The 19,600-nt window shown below is 33.0% G+C and overlaps 1 protein-coding gene across 1 annotated transcript in view; it reads right to left on the reverse strand.

Moving 5' to 3' along the window:
- Positions 1 to 19,600, reverse strand: part of EPHA6 (EPH receptor A6) — an 815,563-nt gene that overhangs the window by 633,417 nt on the left and 162,546 nt on the right. Inside the window, exon 3 of the mRNA XM_026491624.4 lies at positions 9,736 to 10,399. Within this exon, the coding sequence (XP_026347409.1) occupies positions 9,736 to 10,399 (664 nt within the window). The remainder of the gene's footprint in view (positions 1 to 9,735; positions 10,400 to 19,600) is intronic.

Raw genomic sequence — 19,600 nt, forward strand, 5'->3', positions numbered from 1 at the left:
TTAACCAACTGAGCCACCCAGGCGCCCTGGAGTAACTTTTCTTTTAATGTTTACTTTAACATGATTAGCTCAGTTTTTATTTGGTTTGATGTAACATTGTTACATAGCTTTTGCTTATCTGTTGATAAAAAAATCCTGATTATATGTACTGGACATACATAGCTTAATATTAAAATTCACACTAAAAAGCTTTTACTCTATGGATTATATAATTTTTACAAGTGTGGCAACTGTGGGTAAAACTTTTAAGTCACTTGTATGCCAAAACTCTTAAGGAAAAGGTATGCACTCTATATGCTCTCCTTCTCCCACTCATTGGATACAGATAACTATAAAGCCATATGTGATAATGAAGCTGCAAGTGGAAACTGTAGAATTCTACTATTCTCTGTATGAAGGAAAGCAGTCAGCAACCAGGAACACCTCAGATTCTAATGTAAGTGAAAAATAAACTACATGTTGAGGCTTAGAATTTGGAATTTTGTGTTCTCAGCTTTTAAATATACATATATATCCTCTTAAAAATATATATCTTTTTCAATTGGCACATACCCAAAACAAAAACCTAAAACATGTGGCATTAGCTTAACAGTCAGAAGGCAAATGATATGTAAAACTGTAATAGGAGACTAGACTGATGGAAACCTACTTTATACAGTAGTAACTTTCTTGGTAAAGTTTTATCTGCAATAACTTGGAAGGCAGGTCAAGTGCTAATTTCTTTGTGTTGACTGAAACTTGATGCATCTAATGAGATAGTTCCAGGAACAGATGAGCTCAAGCAATACTAGTTGGATTGAAAATTTAAAAAAAAAAAAAAAAAAGGAATAGATGAGTATAGAACATTCAGGATTATAAAAAGATGATTTCTGTCCCTTCAAATGGAGACAAAAGTAAGAAAAGAACATCTTGAGCACCAAAAACAAATTAAGACATCATAGTTAAACAAAGAGAGTCAGCTCCGTGTCTAAGATCTATTCAATCCTATTTTATAATGACCTCAATTTAGTTGCCATTAAGTTGAGAGAAGCATGTGAATGAAGCAGCAAGTAGATACATTAATAAATAAGACACACTTGAAAATTATGTCTAAGAAAGAACATTGGGGTGTGGACTTCTATGTGTAGTTTTGGCACATGGAATTGACAAATAGATTAAAAGTCTACTTTGAGTTTTAGTAAATTTTATTGCCAACAAATCATGAGTCTGGTCTAAAAGAGTCTATAGCTATAAAATGATCCTCAAGCTCTCAGACGAGATCGGGCATGTTCAGGGTGCTATGGTCGTAGACCCTCAAGCTCTCAAAACCGATTATCATAAAACAGGTATGAAAGCTGTTTGGCCACCAATAGCTACTTCAGAAATTGTCAGTAGGATAAAAGAAGCTCACAGATAGTGGAGTCAATGGCCATCAAGAACAATGGGTAAGAGTGTCTCTGTGAATTTAATGTCATATCTGTTCCGAGGTTCTTCACAATGACTGCCCATCATTGCTATGGCTGTGTTTACTCTCTTTTCTCAATGGGAGTTTTCTATTTATTTCAAACACTATATACTTTGTTAGGGGTAGGTGGCGTTTCACTCAATCTGTGCATTACCAGTTGACAAGAAGACATATTTTAACCTGATGGAAAAAATTCTGTATTACCAGATACATGAGGATGAACATACAGGTATTGTGGGTGAAATGGCAGATTATTACAGACATGACAGAGTATTTACAAAAATTGGGGCTTCCTCTTCCATGACAGAGAACCATTGTTGGAAAGTGACTACTACTGAAACAGGGACAGCATTTAACATCTTATCCCTCCCTATCTGCAGGTGGTTGTGACCATATAACTAGTTCTCACTGCTGATATGTGAAAAGAAATGATGTGTCTCTTCACATCTGAGTTGGTTAAAAAGCACATGTGCCTTCTTCAATCTCCTTTTACAATTTCTGGGCTGGACACAGATAACTACAAAACTCTTAAGAGATAGGTTGGTTCGCTAAATGCAAGAAAGCTACACCCCTGAATCATTGCATTGGGTGGAACTCCTATCAATCAGGAATACCAACATGAATTCTTTGGTAAATTTATTAGTGCCCTTAAGTTTGCTCTATATAAGGCCTCAGTGAGCAGAATTAGTACAACTATAAAATCTCCAAATTAAAAAAAAAAAAAAAAGACACAGAAACAGAAAACAAGTTAGACTATAAGTAACAATTCCAAAGTACATACACAATTGACCCTAATGCTTAAAAAACAGCCAATGAATTAAGATCAGGAGATTAATTTAGACAGAATTGCTTTAAAAATTAATTTGTGCAATTAAGATCCTTAAAGAATAAAATAACATCTATAAAAGAGAAAAATTATGAAATAAACCAGGCAGAAATTTAAAAAAAGCAAGAAATGAAAAAAATGAATAGCAAAAATCAGTGAAGATAAAAATAACTCAATAGATGAGATAAACTTAACTAGGTGTAGTCAGAGTGAAAATTCATAACCTGGAAATTAGTGCTAAAGTTAAAATATTAAAAAAAAATCAGAGACAAAAAGGATATTGAAAGTCTCTAACAAATATCTAATAGGTATTCTAGAAACAGAGAACAGAAAAATGTAACACACACTTTCTTAGTTTAAAAAAATGTGAATCAGGTAAAAAGAAAGGCACACCAGTTACATCATGATGTAACCGAAGACCAAATATATGGAATCTAATTCTCAAGTAATGAGAATTAGTCAGAAGAACATTAGCAACTATGGTTTCAATAGATTCTCATGGACAGGGAAATAATATTTTTAGAATGTTGAGAAAAATAATAAACACCTAGTATTCTGTACCCAAATAAACAATTTTTGAAAAAGAAGGTTAAAATAAAGATATTTTTAGATATCCACTAAATAGAGAGTTTAAATACTTACAACACCTTGTCAAAAGATCTATCAAAAAATATATCTCAGCAAATAGAATGTTGAGCGCAGGTAACAGGAGGTAATAAGAGAAAAAAATAGCCAGCATAAAAACCTAACATATCTTGGTGTCTCTAAGTGTTGACTTTATAAACTTCTTAATTTGTTTCTTTAAAAGCCAGTACTAAATTTCAAAACTGGTAGCAAATTCAGTGGGTGGCATGGCATACCATGTTTGAAAAGTGAATGGAGATGCTAAATAATTTTATCTTCTTTTTGAAATATTTGTGTTAAGAAAGTAATTTTTAAAAATTAAGGATAGCCTCTATAGAAATATGAGTCTTAGCATTTAAGTCAGCAGAGAGTAACACAGGTACTAAAATTGAAGTTAAAATTTGGTTAAAATAATATACTAAAAATGATCATTTCAAGCCAGCTTATGTTTTAACCTATTTTTAAAATTGTGACAAAGAACAAAATATAATTATTTAACTTTACTCTGTCTTTCTTGGAAATAATACTTTCTATTTTTAGACTCCTTGGAGCCTCTTGATTTCATATTCTTCTGAAGCTGGATGAAAGTCAGGAATTGCTTCATGAAAAAGCAGCTTTATTTGGAATTGAAGGTTATATTGTAAGAGCTTATATTTAGTTTTGAGAACCTTTAGAAAGTGAAAATACTATTTGGGCCAATAAGTATGCCCTTTTATTCTGATCCCAATCTCACCTTTTGGCTTTCCATCATATCCTCAAACCCCTTTATTTAATGCCAGCAATCTTGGTGTCTCAAAATTTCTTTATGCTCCCTGCTTCCACAATCATCTCTGATAACATGATTAGACAGAAGATCATAAACACAGAGCATAAGTGTTTCTGAACTGCAGCAGAGGACAGAGCCATGAAGCCTTAATAACAACACTCTTCAGGAACTCAAATCAATAGCTATGTCACCAAAGGCCCTGTGTATCTCATTCACCTCTGTGAACAATAATGCAATGGTTTGAGAACCGCTACCATCCTTTCCTCCTGAATCTTAAAGCAGCACTAGAGAAAAATAAATAAATAAAAGCATATACCTAGAAAGAGGAAGAGTTTTTAAAAAATCCTCAATGTTTCAGAAATTTTATTTTCCCATAGTCAAGTGTTAATTTGGTAAAATATATTATGTGATCCTTAAAGGTTTGAAGAATATGGGGTGCCTGGGTGGCTCAGTCATTAAGCGTCTGCCTTGGGCCCAGAGCATGATCCCCGGGGTCCTGGGATTGAGCCCCGCATCGGGCTCCCTGCTCCCCTGGGAGCCTGCTTCTTCCTCTCCCACTCCCCCTGCTTGCGGGCCCTCTCTCGCTGACTGTCTCTCTCTGTCAAATAAATAGATAGAATCTTTAAAAAAGAAAAAAAAGAATATATCCTTGCAGTATGTATGTATATATGTGCGTATATTATATTCCCAGCAGGTGTAAAAACCCAAACTCTAACTATTATCTCTAAGTACAGTGCCACTGTCTTAATGAGGTTTATTTTCAATTAATACCGAAGAGAAATTTATTAGACATTCATGTCACTTCAAAACTCACAACTGAACAAAACTGCATTCAATTTTTTCATGTTAATTGTTTCCAACTATTTCTTCCATAGTGTTAAAATATTCTTAAATATATATAGCAGTGAAAGACTATTTGATATAAATTAATGTTTTATGAATCAACATTATTTTTTAACTTAAATCCTTCATGGAATAGATTAAGACAATTAAAAAAATAAAATCTGTAATACCAATATGCCCAAGTATGATAGTTTTAATTATAAACCTATGAGATAAAATTAAAATAGTTATGAAAAATAAGTTGAGACTTGAGCCAAGCATAAAACACTGCTTATTACATATAACAGAATAACCTAAATTACTGTGTTTGATTTTAAATTTTAGCATATCTGCTTAATGTAATATTTATGTCTATTTAAACCTGATAGCAAGAATAAGAGAACCTCTCTCTTCTACGCTTCTAGAATTTGTATCTAGTTAGATATGCCTTCACAATATTACAGAGAAATGAATCACATGTTCTAACATTCAGTAGTACAACTTTTAGGATAAAATATAATGATAAATTATTTAAATTCAAATAAATACACATTAATCATAACATATTGATAGTATGGGTAAACACAGATTAATTCTATTTTAAACCAGCTTATTGTGTTTTTGTTACATAGCAGATCAAGAGTTCTCAAATCCATTCAAGTAAGTTATCAAAATCCCTAAAACCTCATTATAATGTTTCCTATTTATCATATTTTACATCAAAGCTCCAGTAAGTCCATATATTTTTACATTATTCTCAGTAGCCTGAATTTCAGACAAGACATGTAGATTCTGTTCTAATTGTGTTCATATCAGATTCCAAAAAATAAACACAGACAAAAAGAGCCTAATGAGTGATCAATAACTTAGGGTTCCTCTGCACTGGTGGATAGGCAGGAAAAGTTAAATAATCAAGATAAAGGTATGGATGCCTGGAATGAGGAAATGAAAGAGAAGCAGAAAGAGAAAATTGAGGAACAAGAGAAAAGATGGAAATAGGGAGGGAAAACACAAACACCAGACTAAAAGATATTTAGGCTTTAGTTCTTAGTCTAGTATCAATTTCTGAGTGGCCCCAGGGAATAAAAGTCTGTTCTCAGTAAATTAGTATCCTGATTTATAAAATGAGGGATAAAGATATATTTTAAAGATTTTATTTATTTAAGAGAGAAAGAGAGAGTGAGTGAGAGAGCACAGCAGGGGGAATGGCAGAGGGAGTGGCAGAAGCAAGCTGATGTGGGGCTGCTGAGCAGAGAGCCTGATGTGGGGCTCGATCCCAGTACCCTGGGATCATGAACTGAGCCCTGAGCCGAAGGCAGATAAAGATATTTTTTTAGGACTTTCCAGATCTAAAGCAACCAGATCTACTGCAACCCATCCTGAAGAAACCTTTCCTATTTCACAGAAATGAGAAGAAACGAAGCACTCTGTAGGTATACCAATAGTGTGCTATAGTGCCTTTAAGTACTAAGTAGAGCTTGGTTCTCAGTGCCTTATGATCATTCATATCAATAAATTTCTTACCCTTGATTATACACATATTTTTAAAATACTCCTCCTTTATCTGACAGCCCTGGTGAAGCAGACATATACATAGTTCTTATAAATAAGGAGGATGAAAATAAATAAAAAGATAAATAGGAAGGAAAGAAGGAAGGGAAGAAGGAAGGAAGGAATGGGATGACTCAGAGGGCCTACCCAAGAACCACAGAAGGAAGCCAAGAACCACAGAGAACCAATCCCAGGGAGTAGAACCAGGATCCAATCAAAGAGCATTCCCTGCCCTTATTATAAGAGATGGTGACAACATCCATCTGGATTTCAGAATCACAATGGACCAGTGACTGCTGTGTTCCTAGCCCTAAGGAGTGGGAGAATCTTTTACAGTTATTCTGTCCCTATCCCATGTGTACTGTGTGTGTGAGGAATAATAACTTAGCTTGTTAGTTCTCAGTTGTTCGTGTCAAGAGGAACTTGAGCTATGAAGCCTCATTTACATCTGGACCTGAATTTTAATGGTGCTCGTCTGGACTTAACATGATGACATAATGGAATAAATGTTTGGGAGGATGTGGAGTTTTGTGCATGAAGGAGGGACATTAATCATGACACTCCAGAGTGGACTAAGGTACACTATCACATTGGCAGCTCTCTATAAACATACATCCAGGTATTCACCCCCTTGTATGGCACCCCCTCATATACTCACTCTATTTGGCCATGTGAAAAACTCCCTCTTAAGGCAGCCACTATACTGTAAAAAATCTTAGACCAGATTTTTAAATGATGAGATACCACATACAAAGAAATTCTGGAAGATGAGAGCTCATCTTAGACATTCTAGCTCTGGTCAACCTCACAGCTGAATTCAGTTGCACTAGTGACCTTTGCTTACCCTAAAGCAAAAGAACTACCCAGTTGAGCCCTGAGAAATCATAAATCAGTGTGGTTTTAAGCTAGTAAGTTTTGGGCTCTTTTATCTCAATAACAATAGATAACTGAAACATAAGGTTTATTTGTATTTATCTCTACCACTTACCAAAGTGATTAACAGATAAGTAGGTACTCAAAAATGTTAATAGCTTAAATAAATTAAATGTTCTAACAAAACAGACCAGAAGAAATGATACAGAGCTACTGTTTTTTCTTCTCCAATTACACACACACACACACACCCCTCACATTATATATGTGACCATATAATATTTGAGCTATGATTTTATTCATATAAGTTCCAAATAATTGGCCATTTAGCTTACATGTAATTCAGAGATTTGGTTGTGAAATGAGTTGTTGACAGATGGCAATAGAATCTGATAAAAATTATTATCAAAGGAAATAAAAAAGCAATACAAAACATTAAAAATAGATACTTAAATAAGTACTCTGAAATGACGACTGGTGGTATTGCAAGACACTTTTTTTTCTAAAAATGAGGTCTCTACATCCACTCTGGCTTCCCCTGTGTTTGTAAATAGCAATTTATTGTATTAAATTGGAACCAAGCAGAAAGGCGTGTTTTTATTAGTTCTCCATATACTTTATCATGAGTTGATTAGAACCACTACTTTATTTATGGATAAGGAAACTGTGATTTCAAAGTTAATAAGCCATGGATTTAGAATTCAAGCTTAATTCTTCCAATTTCTGCCATCCACTACAAGAAGATGATGAACATTTGTAAAGTACTCACTCTCTCATGTTTCTATAATCAAATAAATTAAAATAAAGATAACAAGCCATAAAAACAGATGAGTACACCAGTAGCTCTACACAAGATGATAATGATTATCATTTGTCCAAAATCATCCTTATCCAAAAAATGAAAGAATTTTAAGGCATATAAATAAGAACGAAATTCACAGAGTAAACATATTAAGAGAAAACATCTAGCCATCAATAATTGTCACTACCTCTTATTCTGTGATTAATGTCATAAAAATACAAATATTTAATAAAAGCTAATCACACTTTCTGAGAATTATTCTTTGCATATTTAAAATCTTTATTGATTTTACCAATATTCATGCCCAGCTTCTACCTAATTTCAAATGTGGTAAAACTACTTGGTTAGTATGTGTAATGTTTTATCCTCAGCTCTTATTATCCTCTTAATCCCACTGATTATTCACATATATTAATTTTTCTTTAGTTTATTTTCCAATGTATAGAAATGTTTTATAAATCCCCCTCAAAGAATCATTTCTCATTATTCCATTCTAAATCTTTGTTATGGTTGAATAAAACTTTTGAATTCAATCTATATTGATAAACCGTAATGAAACATTTTTTAGTAATTAAATAGTAGAGGAAAGCTGGTTCATGCTTTATAAAAATTATAATACAGATTCTATGCAAATATTAATATTTTTAAACAACCAAACATAACCATCATTGGAAACTCTACTGAGTTTCAATATTCAAAAACCCAAGTGTTTTATAAATAGATAAAACCTTTAAAAATTCACATGTATTTTTGATGACGAGTATGTTTTTCCCTATTTTTCTTATTTATTCTTATTTGTCCTTGTTAAAGAACATGAATATAGCACCAACAAAGAAGTCAATAAATTCAATATGGTGCTACAGAAAACAAACTTATAAATCATCTACCATTAAGAGGGAAGTATCTGTATTATGTTACTATTTATCAAGCCATAATTTCATTTCTATATTTGTGTTTTGATTCCAAGTAAATCAAACCAGAACTGATGTATATTCTTTATGCAAAATTTTTTAAATGCATAAATTTATTAGATTAATAAGCTCTCACAAAATGATTCACATATAAAGAAAAAAAATCTTCCATCTTGAAAATTATAGGTATTTGATTATAATAACAATGTGAAAGATATGGTTCTAAACTTAATTAGCATTGTGTTAATATTTCCTGACAGATCTTACACAAATACTACTATTTACAACAACTAAAAGGTAACTTATTATACGTCAGGAAATTGTACATACTAAGTAGCAAAAGATAGGGGCACCCGGGTGGCACAGTCTGTTAAGCGTCCAACTCTTGGTTTCAGCTCAGGTCGTGATCTCCGAGTCCAGGATCCTAACTGTCTCTCCCTCTCCCTTTGCCCCTCCCTGAGGTGCATATGTGCACACATGCGTGTTTGTCCGTGCGCATGCTTAGATGCGCTTTCTCTCTCCCAAATAAGTCTTGAAAAATAGTAGCAAAAGATAAATTAAGCTCTAACACAGTCAGTATTCAATCACCAAACACATAACACCCACATAAACTATCCTGTATGTTTTTTAAACATATGTGAATTCCTCACTTATTTAAATATAACTTCATCTTATCTAGGTACTATTCAATTACCACAATTCAACATGAAAGAAAGAATTATTTTCAAACTATCTTTAAATGCCACATTCTCTGTAAGTCATCAAACATGAAAGTTGAGCAAACGTCCACTTTGAATCCCTTCTGTTTTTTGCGTCTGCTATGATGTTGCTTTACTTTATAAAAATTAGGTGAATACAGCCATTCATATGGCTTAGCTACTTTACTAAAGTCAATATGGAGAAACACGTCATAGTATACAATTTATTTTACATTTTCATATACCCTTCCTAGGAGGCAAAATACTAAGAAATTATCTTACAGTTAATAATTTCTTCCACAATCAATTCTACCAGTAATAGCAGTTGAAAATGTATTATTTGTAAATAAATGTAAAACAAATTTACCTTTTAAAAACGTCATTTAAATGCATGATAAATCTAATGTTTCTTTCTTACCGTGACAAGAACCTTCGATTTCTTCATATCCTGTACTGCAGATACACCTTCCAAGGGGAACCAGCCAATCTCCATCAGCTCCACAATACAATTTAGGAGTATCACGTTCTTCTGCACTCTTCACACAAGAGCCCCTTACTTCAACCAAAGAAGAAGAATCAACCCTTGGGATAGTGTCAGGAAACATAGCCAAGTTACGAACAGTGAAGGGGCACTTTTTGTAGAAAACACGGACTGAGACCAGGGCAATGCATGCCCCAATGTCTTGAAAAGCCAGATAAAATCCTTTCCTTTCTATAGGCCCCACCTCACGAATTTCCGTGTTTAGTTTCAGGATACGATCACCCAAATCCATCTGGGTAAAACTTTCATCAGCAGCAATTGTGTCAATCTTTGTATACTGGCTTGGCTTGAATTTAATTCCATGGGACTCATCTGATTCCACATAATACAGATTAAATGTTTCTTTGCAAGTCCCCAAAACCCATGGGATGCTGTTACAATCCCTCAATGTAAACTTCATTTCCACATAAATTTTCTGAGCAGCATCACGGGAGATCCAGTTTGTACGAAGCCAGTTGTTTTGGTTTGGTTCCATTACATTGCATACCTGGTACGTGTGAATGGGCCTATTGTGTTCATCCATTTCAGTGATAGCATCCCACTGCAAGAAGAAAAAAAATAAATCAAATGATTATACAACCATAGTGGTTAAACAGATGTGATTACTTCCAAAATTTTCTGTTTTAGCAAAGAAATATAAATAAAAAGGATATGAATAAAGCTATTCAAAGCAACAATGCAGCAGGATTTTAACCATGAACCTCTGGTTAACAATGTAGCTTCTGGACATACCAACTGTCCTGCTGTTAACCTTGCTTTCCTACATATTAGTTGTAATGATCAAGGGCTACTTAATTTAAACTGTTTCCTTAATTGTAAAATGCAGCTGATAATAGTACGTTTCACAGGGGTTTTGTAAGGTATAAGTTACTTAATATACGTAAAGCAATGTAAATAGTTCCTGGCACATTATATGAATGTAAAATAGCATCCATTATATGATCAAAATAAATAGACTGATGACGAACACACTGTGGTTACCACTTGCCTTCATATCCAATTTGCCACAAATTGAGATATATTTAGCAGTATTCAATTAAATATTTACATGTCTCTCTGACAGAAAATAGACATAAATAAGGCCATAGATTTATTCAAGAAATATTTATGAGACACTATTCTGGACACTGGGAATATAGCAGTGAACTAGCTGAACCCTGCTTTTATGGAGCTTACTTCGAATGAGGAGAGACAATAAAAACTGTAAATAAGTAAATTGAAAAATATGGTAGAAAGTACAATGGGAAAGATTAAGGCAGGGAAATGGAGAAGAGGGTTGCCATTTTAAATAGGGTGGCCAGAAAATGCCTTCTGAGGTGGTGACATTTAAGCAATGCCATGGAGGTGAAGGAGCGAGCCTTGCCAAGAAGAAATAGTAAGTACAAAGACACTTAGTCAGGAGTATACAGGTACATCTTAGGAACAGTATGAATGGGCACTGGAAGCACACTAGGTAACAGGACAGAGAGAGAAAGGACAAAAATAAAGCCTTTATAAGCATTTTAAGCACTTGGGCTTTTACTTTGAGCTGCATCACTGCATTATCTTCACTTCTACATGTTGACATTGAGCATTCTGCCATTTATTTGCATAGGAAAACTGTTTATCCCTTTTTACAGATTTAATAAAAATCTCTAAGTACCTTGAAATAAATTGGCATTGTCAGTATTTACATATCTAAATATTGATAATTCCAAATTATAAATTGAGAATGTAATTGTATTTTATTTGTATAGTAATAGTGATAATTTTCAAAAGAAAAAAAAACATTCTGGTAATTTTATAGCCTTTTTGGGAGAACATGCGAGTCATCATAGTTTTTCATTTCTATTCAAGTATTCTGGAAATAATAAACTGTTTTCTATAGTGATTAAGTATTTTATTTCTTAATACCATACTTCAGTGATTTATAATAAGATTATTTAACACACCCTGTTTGCAGTTTCTTACTTTAATTGGCTGTAAAGAGTCACTTAATCAAGACTAGTTGAATTTCAATTAGCAGTTTCCAATAGAATGGCTACTTTCTTCAGTCTACAGGACAGTTATGACACTAACCACTTTTAATATCTACTGTACATTTCCACAAAGAAAGAATTTATGTTATCATGCAACCTTAAAAACAATCTGCATCTAAAAATTTCATTTATAAGTTGCTAACTTGAAATTCATATGATATTTTCCAGGAGAAACAGTAAATTCCTTTGGAACTGTGGATATAATTTTGCAAAACACCCTTGATAAACATAGGAATTATCTAATAATCTCATGAAGATACATGCAATTACCCACCTAAATGTTTTTCATCCTAGTGATCATGGGTCTTATCTAACTCTTACACTTAAATTTAAGGCAAACCAGCACTATCATTGCTCATTTTAAAGGCAAACTAACCCTTCAGAATATAAGCAGTGAAAAAAGAAGCAAATAATAAAATCTGTAAACCACCAAAATCAGTATCCAAAATTCTAAGGATTTTACCCATTGGAGAACCTCTGAGGTACTCAATCAAGGATTATTCCAATTTTAGAAAATTTTCTAATCAGAACTGATTTTGTTTCTCAAGAAATGCATGTTAGTTATTATGGCCTACACTGCTTCCTCTACCTGCTCATATAGAAGTATGGAGCTTTTTCTCAATAAACTCTGTTTGAGTAATTATATTTTAACACCTTCACACAATAGCCCTTCATATTAATAAAAAGTATTAACCAGGCTCACCACAACCAATTCTCCCAAAATATGAGATTAAACTAAATTGCCTCTTGTGACAAAAATCACCTCTTGTGACAAAAAAAATTCTGAAATCATTTCATATCTTTATTTAAAAATGTATGGGTTTGGAGAAAAAATGTTTAGATGAAAAGAAAGGTCAGGAATGAGAACAGTATAACATACATTCGCTGAATCAAAAGTTATCTGAATCAAGGGACGAGGAAATGACAAAATATACACAGAGAATGAGAACTGGTGGTTCTTCTCAAAGACACTCTGTAAGATTCTTTAAAAAAAATGGTTCATCATTTTCTGGGTTAAATTTGTGATATTCAATGGTCAGTAGTATTTCTTCTCTCTTTAATTTTTAAGAAAGAAGTCAGAATTAGATTTGAGTACCAAAATACTTAGAACAGATCAACTGTTAAATTTCATCTTACCCAAAAATATTGAAAGCAACTGAAATTAGATTTTTAAATTTGAATCTAATTAAAACAAGAATATACATTCAATATTGGTATAAGATCTAAAAGACTATGAAGTTTACTAAAAATATTAACATAAGCAGATATAGACATGGTATGATGTTTTAATCATAATATGGTCTTCAGAAATATATATGTATGTATGTATACACACACACACACACACACACACACACACACACACACACACGACTTAGTGCTTTATGGCACCTAAGAATATTTCTCCACTGATGGATCTCTTGGGCAGCCTCATTTAAAGTGAATGTTTCTTAGAAGTGACAGGAAGTCTAAAGAGCTATGAACAGTACTTAATCCATTTATGCCTGATGTTCTCTAAAAACCCATCCCCACCCACACAGCGCAAATTTTTGTTTCCATAGCAAGCTAAATAAACTAGGCCAAAAAGCTGGATTCCTTTTGGGCACAGAAAATTAGAACAGGGAAATTAATTCTTAAAGCAACTACAGTCATTGTGGAATCTGATTTCTTTCTTTTCTCAGAGAACAAAATAAGGAAATCAAATAGCCTTTCTAGGCAAGAATACTCAGACAATTTGCTGGTAAGTTGACCCAAACATCTAAACTGCTGATGTAAATCTTTCAAATTTATACTTTCTTCACTCTGAAAACCTTAGGAATTCTTCAGGAATGTAAACATTTATTTCAAATATAAATCCTAAGATTTTAAAATAAAAGCAGATAGTGTGTTTCTCACCATAGAAAAGGCTGTTGGTAAGCTAATTATAATTTCAAATAGCAGTAGTTAAGTTCTGATTACTTACTCAAAAACCATAGTTCAAGAAAACTTGTAGGAAGAGAAGAGAATTGTCCTCATACTAACATGCTCACCTTTGTATCTCCAGACAGAAAAGGGAGGGGGAAAGGTCATATCCTAGATACCTTAGGACCCTAAACAGCTTCAGGGCTGGTCTGCTTTATGGAAAAAAAGAAAAAAATCAGTAAAAACCAAAGTTAAATATGCTGATTGTAGGGACTAGGGAAGTATGCACTCTAAAAACACTCAAGAATGAATAGCTATAAAAGAAATATTTTGGATTTCACCTTTAACCTGTACCTTCCAAATGAATAAGTACTTATTTATATGCATATGAAATTGTTTTTCTCTCTTCCCTTTTTTCTCTGCCTTTTAAAAAATCACATACTACAATACTACTAGACACTCTAACATTAAAATTAGTAAAAGTCTTAAATTTATTTCTGCCTCCATCTGCAACAGATCCCAGCTATAAGCTAAAAGGGAGATAAATATGTGGTGACAAATATTTTTTCTTGATTTATTTCTTTAAAATGCGGTTTTGATAAATACACAAAGAAAAGATATACAAAGAAAATAGAATATAACAAAAGATCATTTCAAAGATATAGAATCCAAAAGAGCAAAGGCTTTTTGAGTTAGCTACCATTACACTGGCAGTTGATTAATTAATAAAGAAATGAGATAGCCTATTTTCAGACTTCTGAAAGATAATCTAAAGATAGAGTAAAGATAATCTAAAGGTAAAAGATAATCTAAAGATAGAGTAAAGTAAAACAAACAAAAAAATCATGATAAACCTCTAATTCTCACTTTCCATGTATACCTTGTTACCAAGTGTTTTGTAGTATGATGTGGCTGTAACTAATTATTCCTCAAGATTGAGCTAAATTTAAATGAGAAAGGGAGACGGGAGGAAAACCTTCAGCATCATTCTGAGAATGATAAAAATAGAAGAGCTGAGAATGAAGACAAGCCTTCATTTGGCAAAATGGCACATATTTGATTTGTTCCAAACATTCTACCTCTTACCTTGCATAATCCAAATAAACTAAAGTTGTCGAATGCTCATAGGCATCTCTACGTAACGTTGTAGTGGCTTAATTTTTAAATCATAAGCATCTAATATCCTCAATCAGAGGAAAGCTTGTTAAAGGGGCCTTCTTATTCTAATATGATATTTTCCTCAGAAACACTTAAATATTCACTTTGAGTCAATATACTGACATAAACTTAGAAAATTAGTACCCTGAATTCTGCTGCTAGGCATGTAGTTAATAACATAAATCCGTTTTTGCAGCAAAAAAGTGAAGGCTCTGCATTTAAATGATAACTACTTTCAGAGAATAAAGCAAGAAGCAAAATGTATCATGTGCAGATACATTTCTATTTCACTTTGGGCAAACATAAAACTTTTTTATTAGCACTACAAAGATACTTCATAAAAAAAGAACAAATCAATGGCATGTCTAGAAGACAACTGCTGAGACTATGTAAGTTTTATAAATAAATTTATTATTTTTGGTGCATTTGTCCTATTAGCAGGATCAAAATATTATAGGAAAAAAAGATAATTTCCATTAAGAAGAAATTATTCTTCCCATAAAAAATTGTCATACGAAGATTAAAAATTCTTAGAGTCTATCTTCTGAATGTCTGAAGCCTTAATTGATATAAAAAGTTGAGATTTTTCCCTTGCAATGAAGATGCTGTAAATATCATATTTACATATGATTTCTATAATAAAGATATGGTAAATATTCATCTTAATTACTCTGTCTTATATTCAACAATACATGAATACCTTACTAGTTTCCAGAGGACTTTGTAAATATAGAAAACATATAAAATTCCTGGTTTTATGTATGAGGACGCTTTATGAAAGGGAGAGAGTTGACTTCTTTAAGTTTACAAAGAAAATAGAAGCGTCAATACCACAAGTATCTGAAAAGTCCTATTGGTCCCTATGGAGCCTTTGAACTAAAACAAAGTTAGGTAGCTTGTATTCTCTGTGAGGGCAGGCACTTTGTTTTGTTCATCACTCTATCCTTAGTCCCAGGGGATACAACTCCAGGATTACAGTAGGTTCTATGTATCTGTTGAATGTATACATGAATAACAGAAGGCTTGAATTCTAAACCAATTCTGAATGTGTCCACTAATGGGAGACCTATTACTTCTTAAATCAGGATTCTAAATATCACACATTATTGAGAGATATACACATTTTGAGCAATCTCCTAAACTAATCAACTTATTTTAGAGCTTTCATAATGACTTGGCTGAACATAAAAATATCAGATGACTTAACTGAAGCCTGCAAACATCAGATGAATCAGCCAGCATTATGCTAGTACACAAAATTTTAAGTTAGGATGAAGACTCAGGTTCACAAATGAGAGGTACTCTGTTTCTATATGTGTGTGTATGTTTTCAAGAGGGAGGGAGGAAAGGAAAATGGTATCAGGAATATGTGTCTGCACTAGAAGAGAGAGTGAACTCTGAAATAATACCCAGGCTGCTTAGAAGGTATCCTTCAATAGAGAAGGACTTTCATATAAAAAGGACTACTCACTGACGCAGTCCAGCCATCTAACATTGCTCCAATTACTCATAAAGTCTGTCACCCTGGTTCTGATTAGTTTTCTATTTTAACTGAAAGATAAAATATTTAAGTATATTAAATTATGAATTGGTAATTCTTACAAACACAAAGTATGAAATAAATGAATATTCAAACTGTGTATGTGAATGCAAGTTGGGAGAAGAAACTTCTCCAAGAGAGTGGTGTTCTGTACACATAGAGAAGAAAATGATAAATGAAAGAGAAAGTATTTAAGCATATCAAATGCTGCTGAAAGGTCCAGTATAATAAAGACAGCCCTATATCTCCTGGATTTGTTAACAGAGAAGTTATGGCAGCTATGACAAGAAAAGTTCTGCTGCAGTGCCAATGTGGGCAGAGGCACAGTCTTCATGTGGAAATCTGGAGAAGAGTGTTTTCTTATTATAGACATGTAATGTGTAAAATAAATTTGTAGAGATCATTCCAAAGTAAGAAGATGATTCTGTACATATCTTCTTAGTTTATGTTCTGGTCCATATGTTGTTTAACACTTCACAAAAATATCGATTTTGACTGTTTTTTTCAAAATATATTAGACCTCCACAATTCAATTAAAACTAAAACTCTATCCAGGACTACATTTCCAAGGGAATGGCTCCTGGTAGGTCAAAACTTGACATCAAAGTCCTACATGTAAAACTATGTCTAATGATCATCTGCCACTCCAGTGGCTTCAAACACACTTGTCTGCATTAATTAACTGGTGTAAAGATATAAATTACATGTGCCATACATGAATGTCTGACTTGAATAAAATTATAATAGTTTACACTCATTAATTTTGCATATTTGTATTCAATGATTCTTAAACACAGCATATAAGTGCCTATAGAGTGGAAAAAGTATAAAAGCACAGGCACTATTCTTTTCAAATAACTCTGTGGGACTGATTTCCCATTATTAAAAAATTATTTTAGAATAACAAGTTAGTAGTAATTAGAAGGAAAGTTTTACATTGCTGCGACAAGCTGAGAATTTTCCCCTACACCCTATTTTTAATCTTTCAAATTATTAACGACCTACGGTATAGTTTACATGTATTATATCCTTTCTGTAAAACTATTTAAAAGAACTGCATGCCTTTATATAGGATCTGACACGATCATTACTGTGCAATAAGCCAGACAGTGTAATAAACTTACCCTGTTATTTCAAACAACCTTTAGAAAATGTCCATTAATCTTTTCTTAGGACAAAGAAAAAAAAAGCAAAATAATATTTGAAGCTAACTAAATAACAATGCTTAACAACCATTCACCTTGCAAACTTCAAAGAAAAAGTATCCCTGAATATCACATATTATATTCTACAGAATAATAAACTAAAATTGCTGTTAGCATAGTAATAAAACTTATGATGCATCACACAGAATTTTAAGGTCATGTTGGGAACATAAATCTTTCAGCTCTGAAATATATTATATGGACTCAATGAACTTAGGTGCTTCTGTACTTAGGTGCTTTGTAAAAGACAAAAATGATTGGATGTTAATTATCATGTATACTTCTGATTACTTAAGTATTTTTAAGACACAGAAGAACATAAGGGTATTATCAAGAAAAATTTATGAAATATTTTTATATGGATACACTCTTGAAATACACGAAAATGTAAACATGTCTCTGTGTTTGCTTATATTACATTCTTTCTATGAAAATATATAATTCATAAACCCAGTAGGCAAAACATTACATATTTCCTAAGTAGATAAAAATCAAAAGGACATAGAATTAAGCTAGTTACTACATATACTTAAATAGATATGATTCCCACAGTTAAAAGCTTACATTCAAAGTTAGCATCATCTCTAACATTTACTTAAAAGATCTTAAAATAGTCAATATTTAGAGTAATAATTTAAAGCAAATGCAACAGCTTATAAGTCAATAGAAAATAATCAATGAACCTATTCGTCTGAGAAAACAGAAATAGAGTAAAGCAGAAGATAGAAAAAATTCCAGAAAAAAAAAGCCATAAGGGGAGTGAAAAGAAAAAAATCATAAACCAGCATATAAATAGAAGGTACAGAAGACAAAAATATACATGTCAGTTATCAAACAGTAACTGTTAAATATCTACTTTAAAAATAAAGATTCCTGGATTTTATAATAAACAAAATCTAACTGTAACCCACAGTCCCTCTTTCAAATTTTCTTCAAGCACATTAATTTCTTTCACTATTTAGAGTGTTCAGCCCAACTCTGTCACCTCTGTTTCCAAATTTAAATACAAAAAATATATAAAACTACTTGGTAACACAAACTATCTTCCAAAAACTAAGACATACACAACCCACACGAAAGAGTAACTGTCACACAACTGCATGTTGCTAATAAGAGTAACAACTAATACAACATAACACTAAAAAGTTAGGAGTAAAAGGACTTCCCAGAAAAAATACTGGCCTGATGGGTACCAATATGAAAAACTTGGTAATATATTTAAGAATTCTAAGAAAGTATGTAACCCAGGGATCTAGCAATTCCACTCCTAGAATTTTATCCTAATAAGGTTTAAAAAACAACTGTGCAATAGTGAAATGAAAGAATGCCATTTAATTATTAAAATTCATTTTGGAAAGAACATTTAATGGCTTAGAAAAATATCCATGATATATTAAGTGGAAAAATTGAATTATAAAACAAGTTAACTAGGCTGGAAGATGGTGGCGGAGTACGAGGTCTGTAGACTCACCCTGACCGGTGAATATAACTAGATAAATATCAAATCATCCTAAATAACCAGAAATTGACTTCAAAACTGGCAGAACAAACTCCACAACTAAAAGCAGAAAAGATGCCACATCAAAGAAAGCAAGAAGTGTGGAGGCAGTTTGGGAGACAAAGCCACTGTGGTGGGGAGGGAGCTGTGGTCTCAGAGAAGGGCAAGAAACACACTAGCACACAGGCAAGCACACAGGGAAAATGAATCCCCGTAACAACTGGCTTGCAAAACGGGAAGGACCAAATTTTGTAACTTCTGGCAACCAGTGGGGCATAAACGTCAGTGAGCTGGCTGGGATCCAGCCTGGAGGGCATTGTGCTGCTCTTGCAGAGAAAGCAGACAAACAACCCATGGACACGAACATGGAAACAGTGATCTGAAGAGCACCTGGGTCACAGAGTGGGGAGGTTATTCACTC

Source organism: Ursus arctos, unplaced genomic scaffold, assembly GCF_023065955.2.
Source record: "Ursus arctos isolate Adak ecotype North America unplaced genomic scaffold, UrsArc2.0 scaffold_4, whole genome shotgun sequence".
In the NCBI taxonomy this organism is placed as follows: domain Eukaryota; kingdom Metazoa; phylum Chordata; class Mammalia; order Carnivora; family Ursidae; genus Ursus; species Ursus arctos.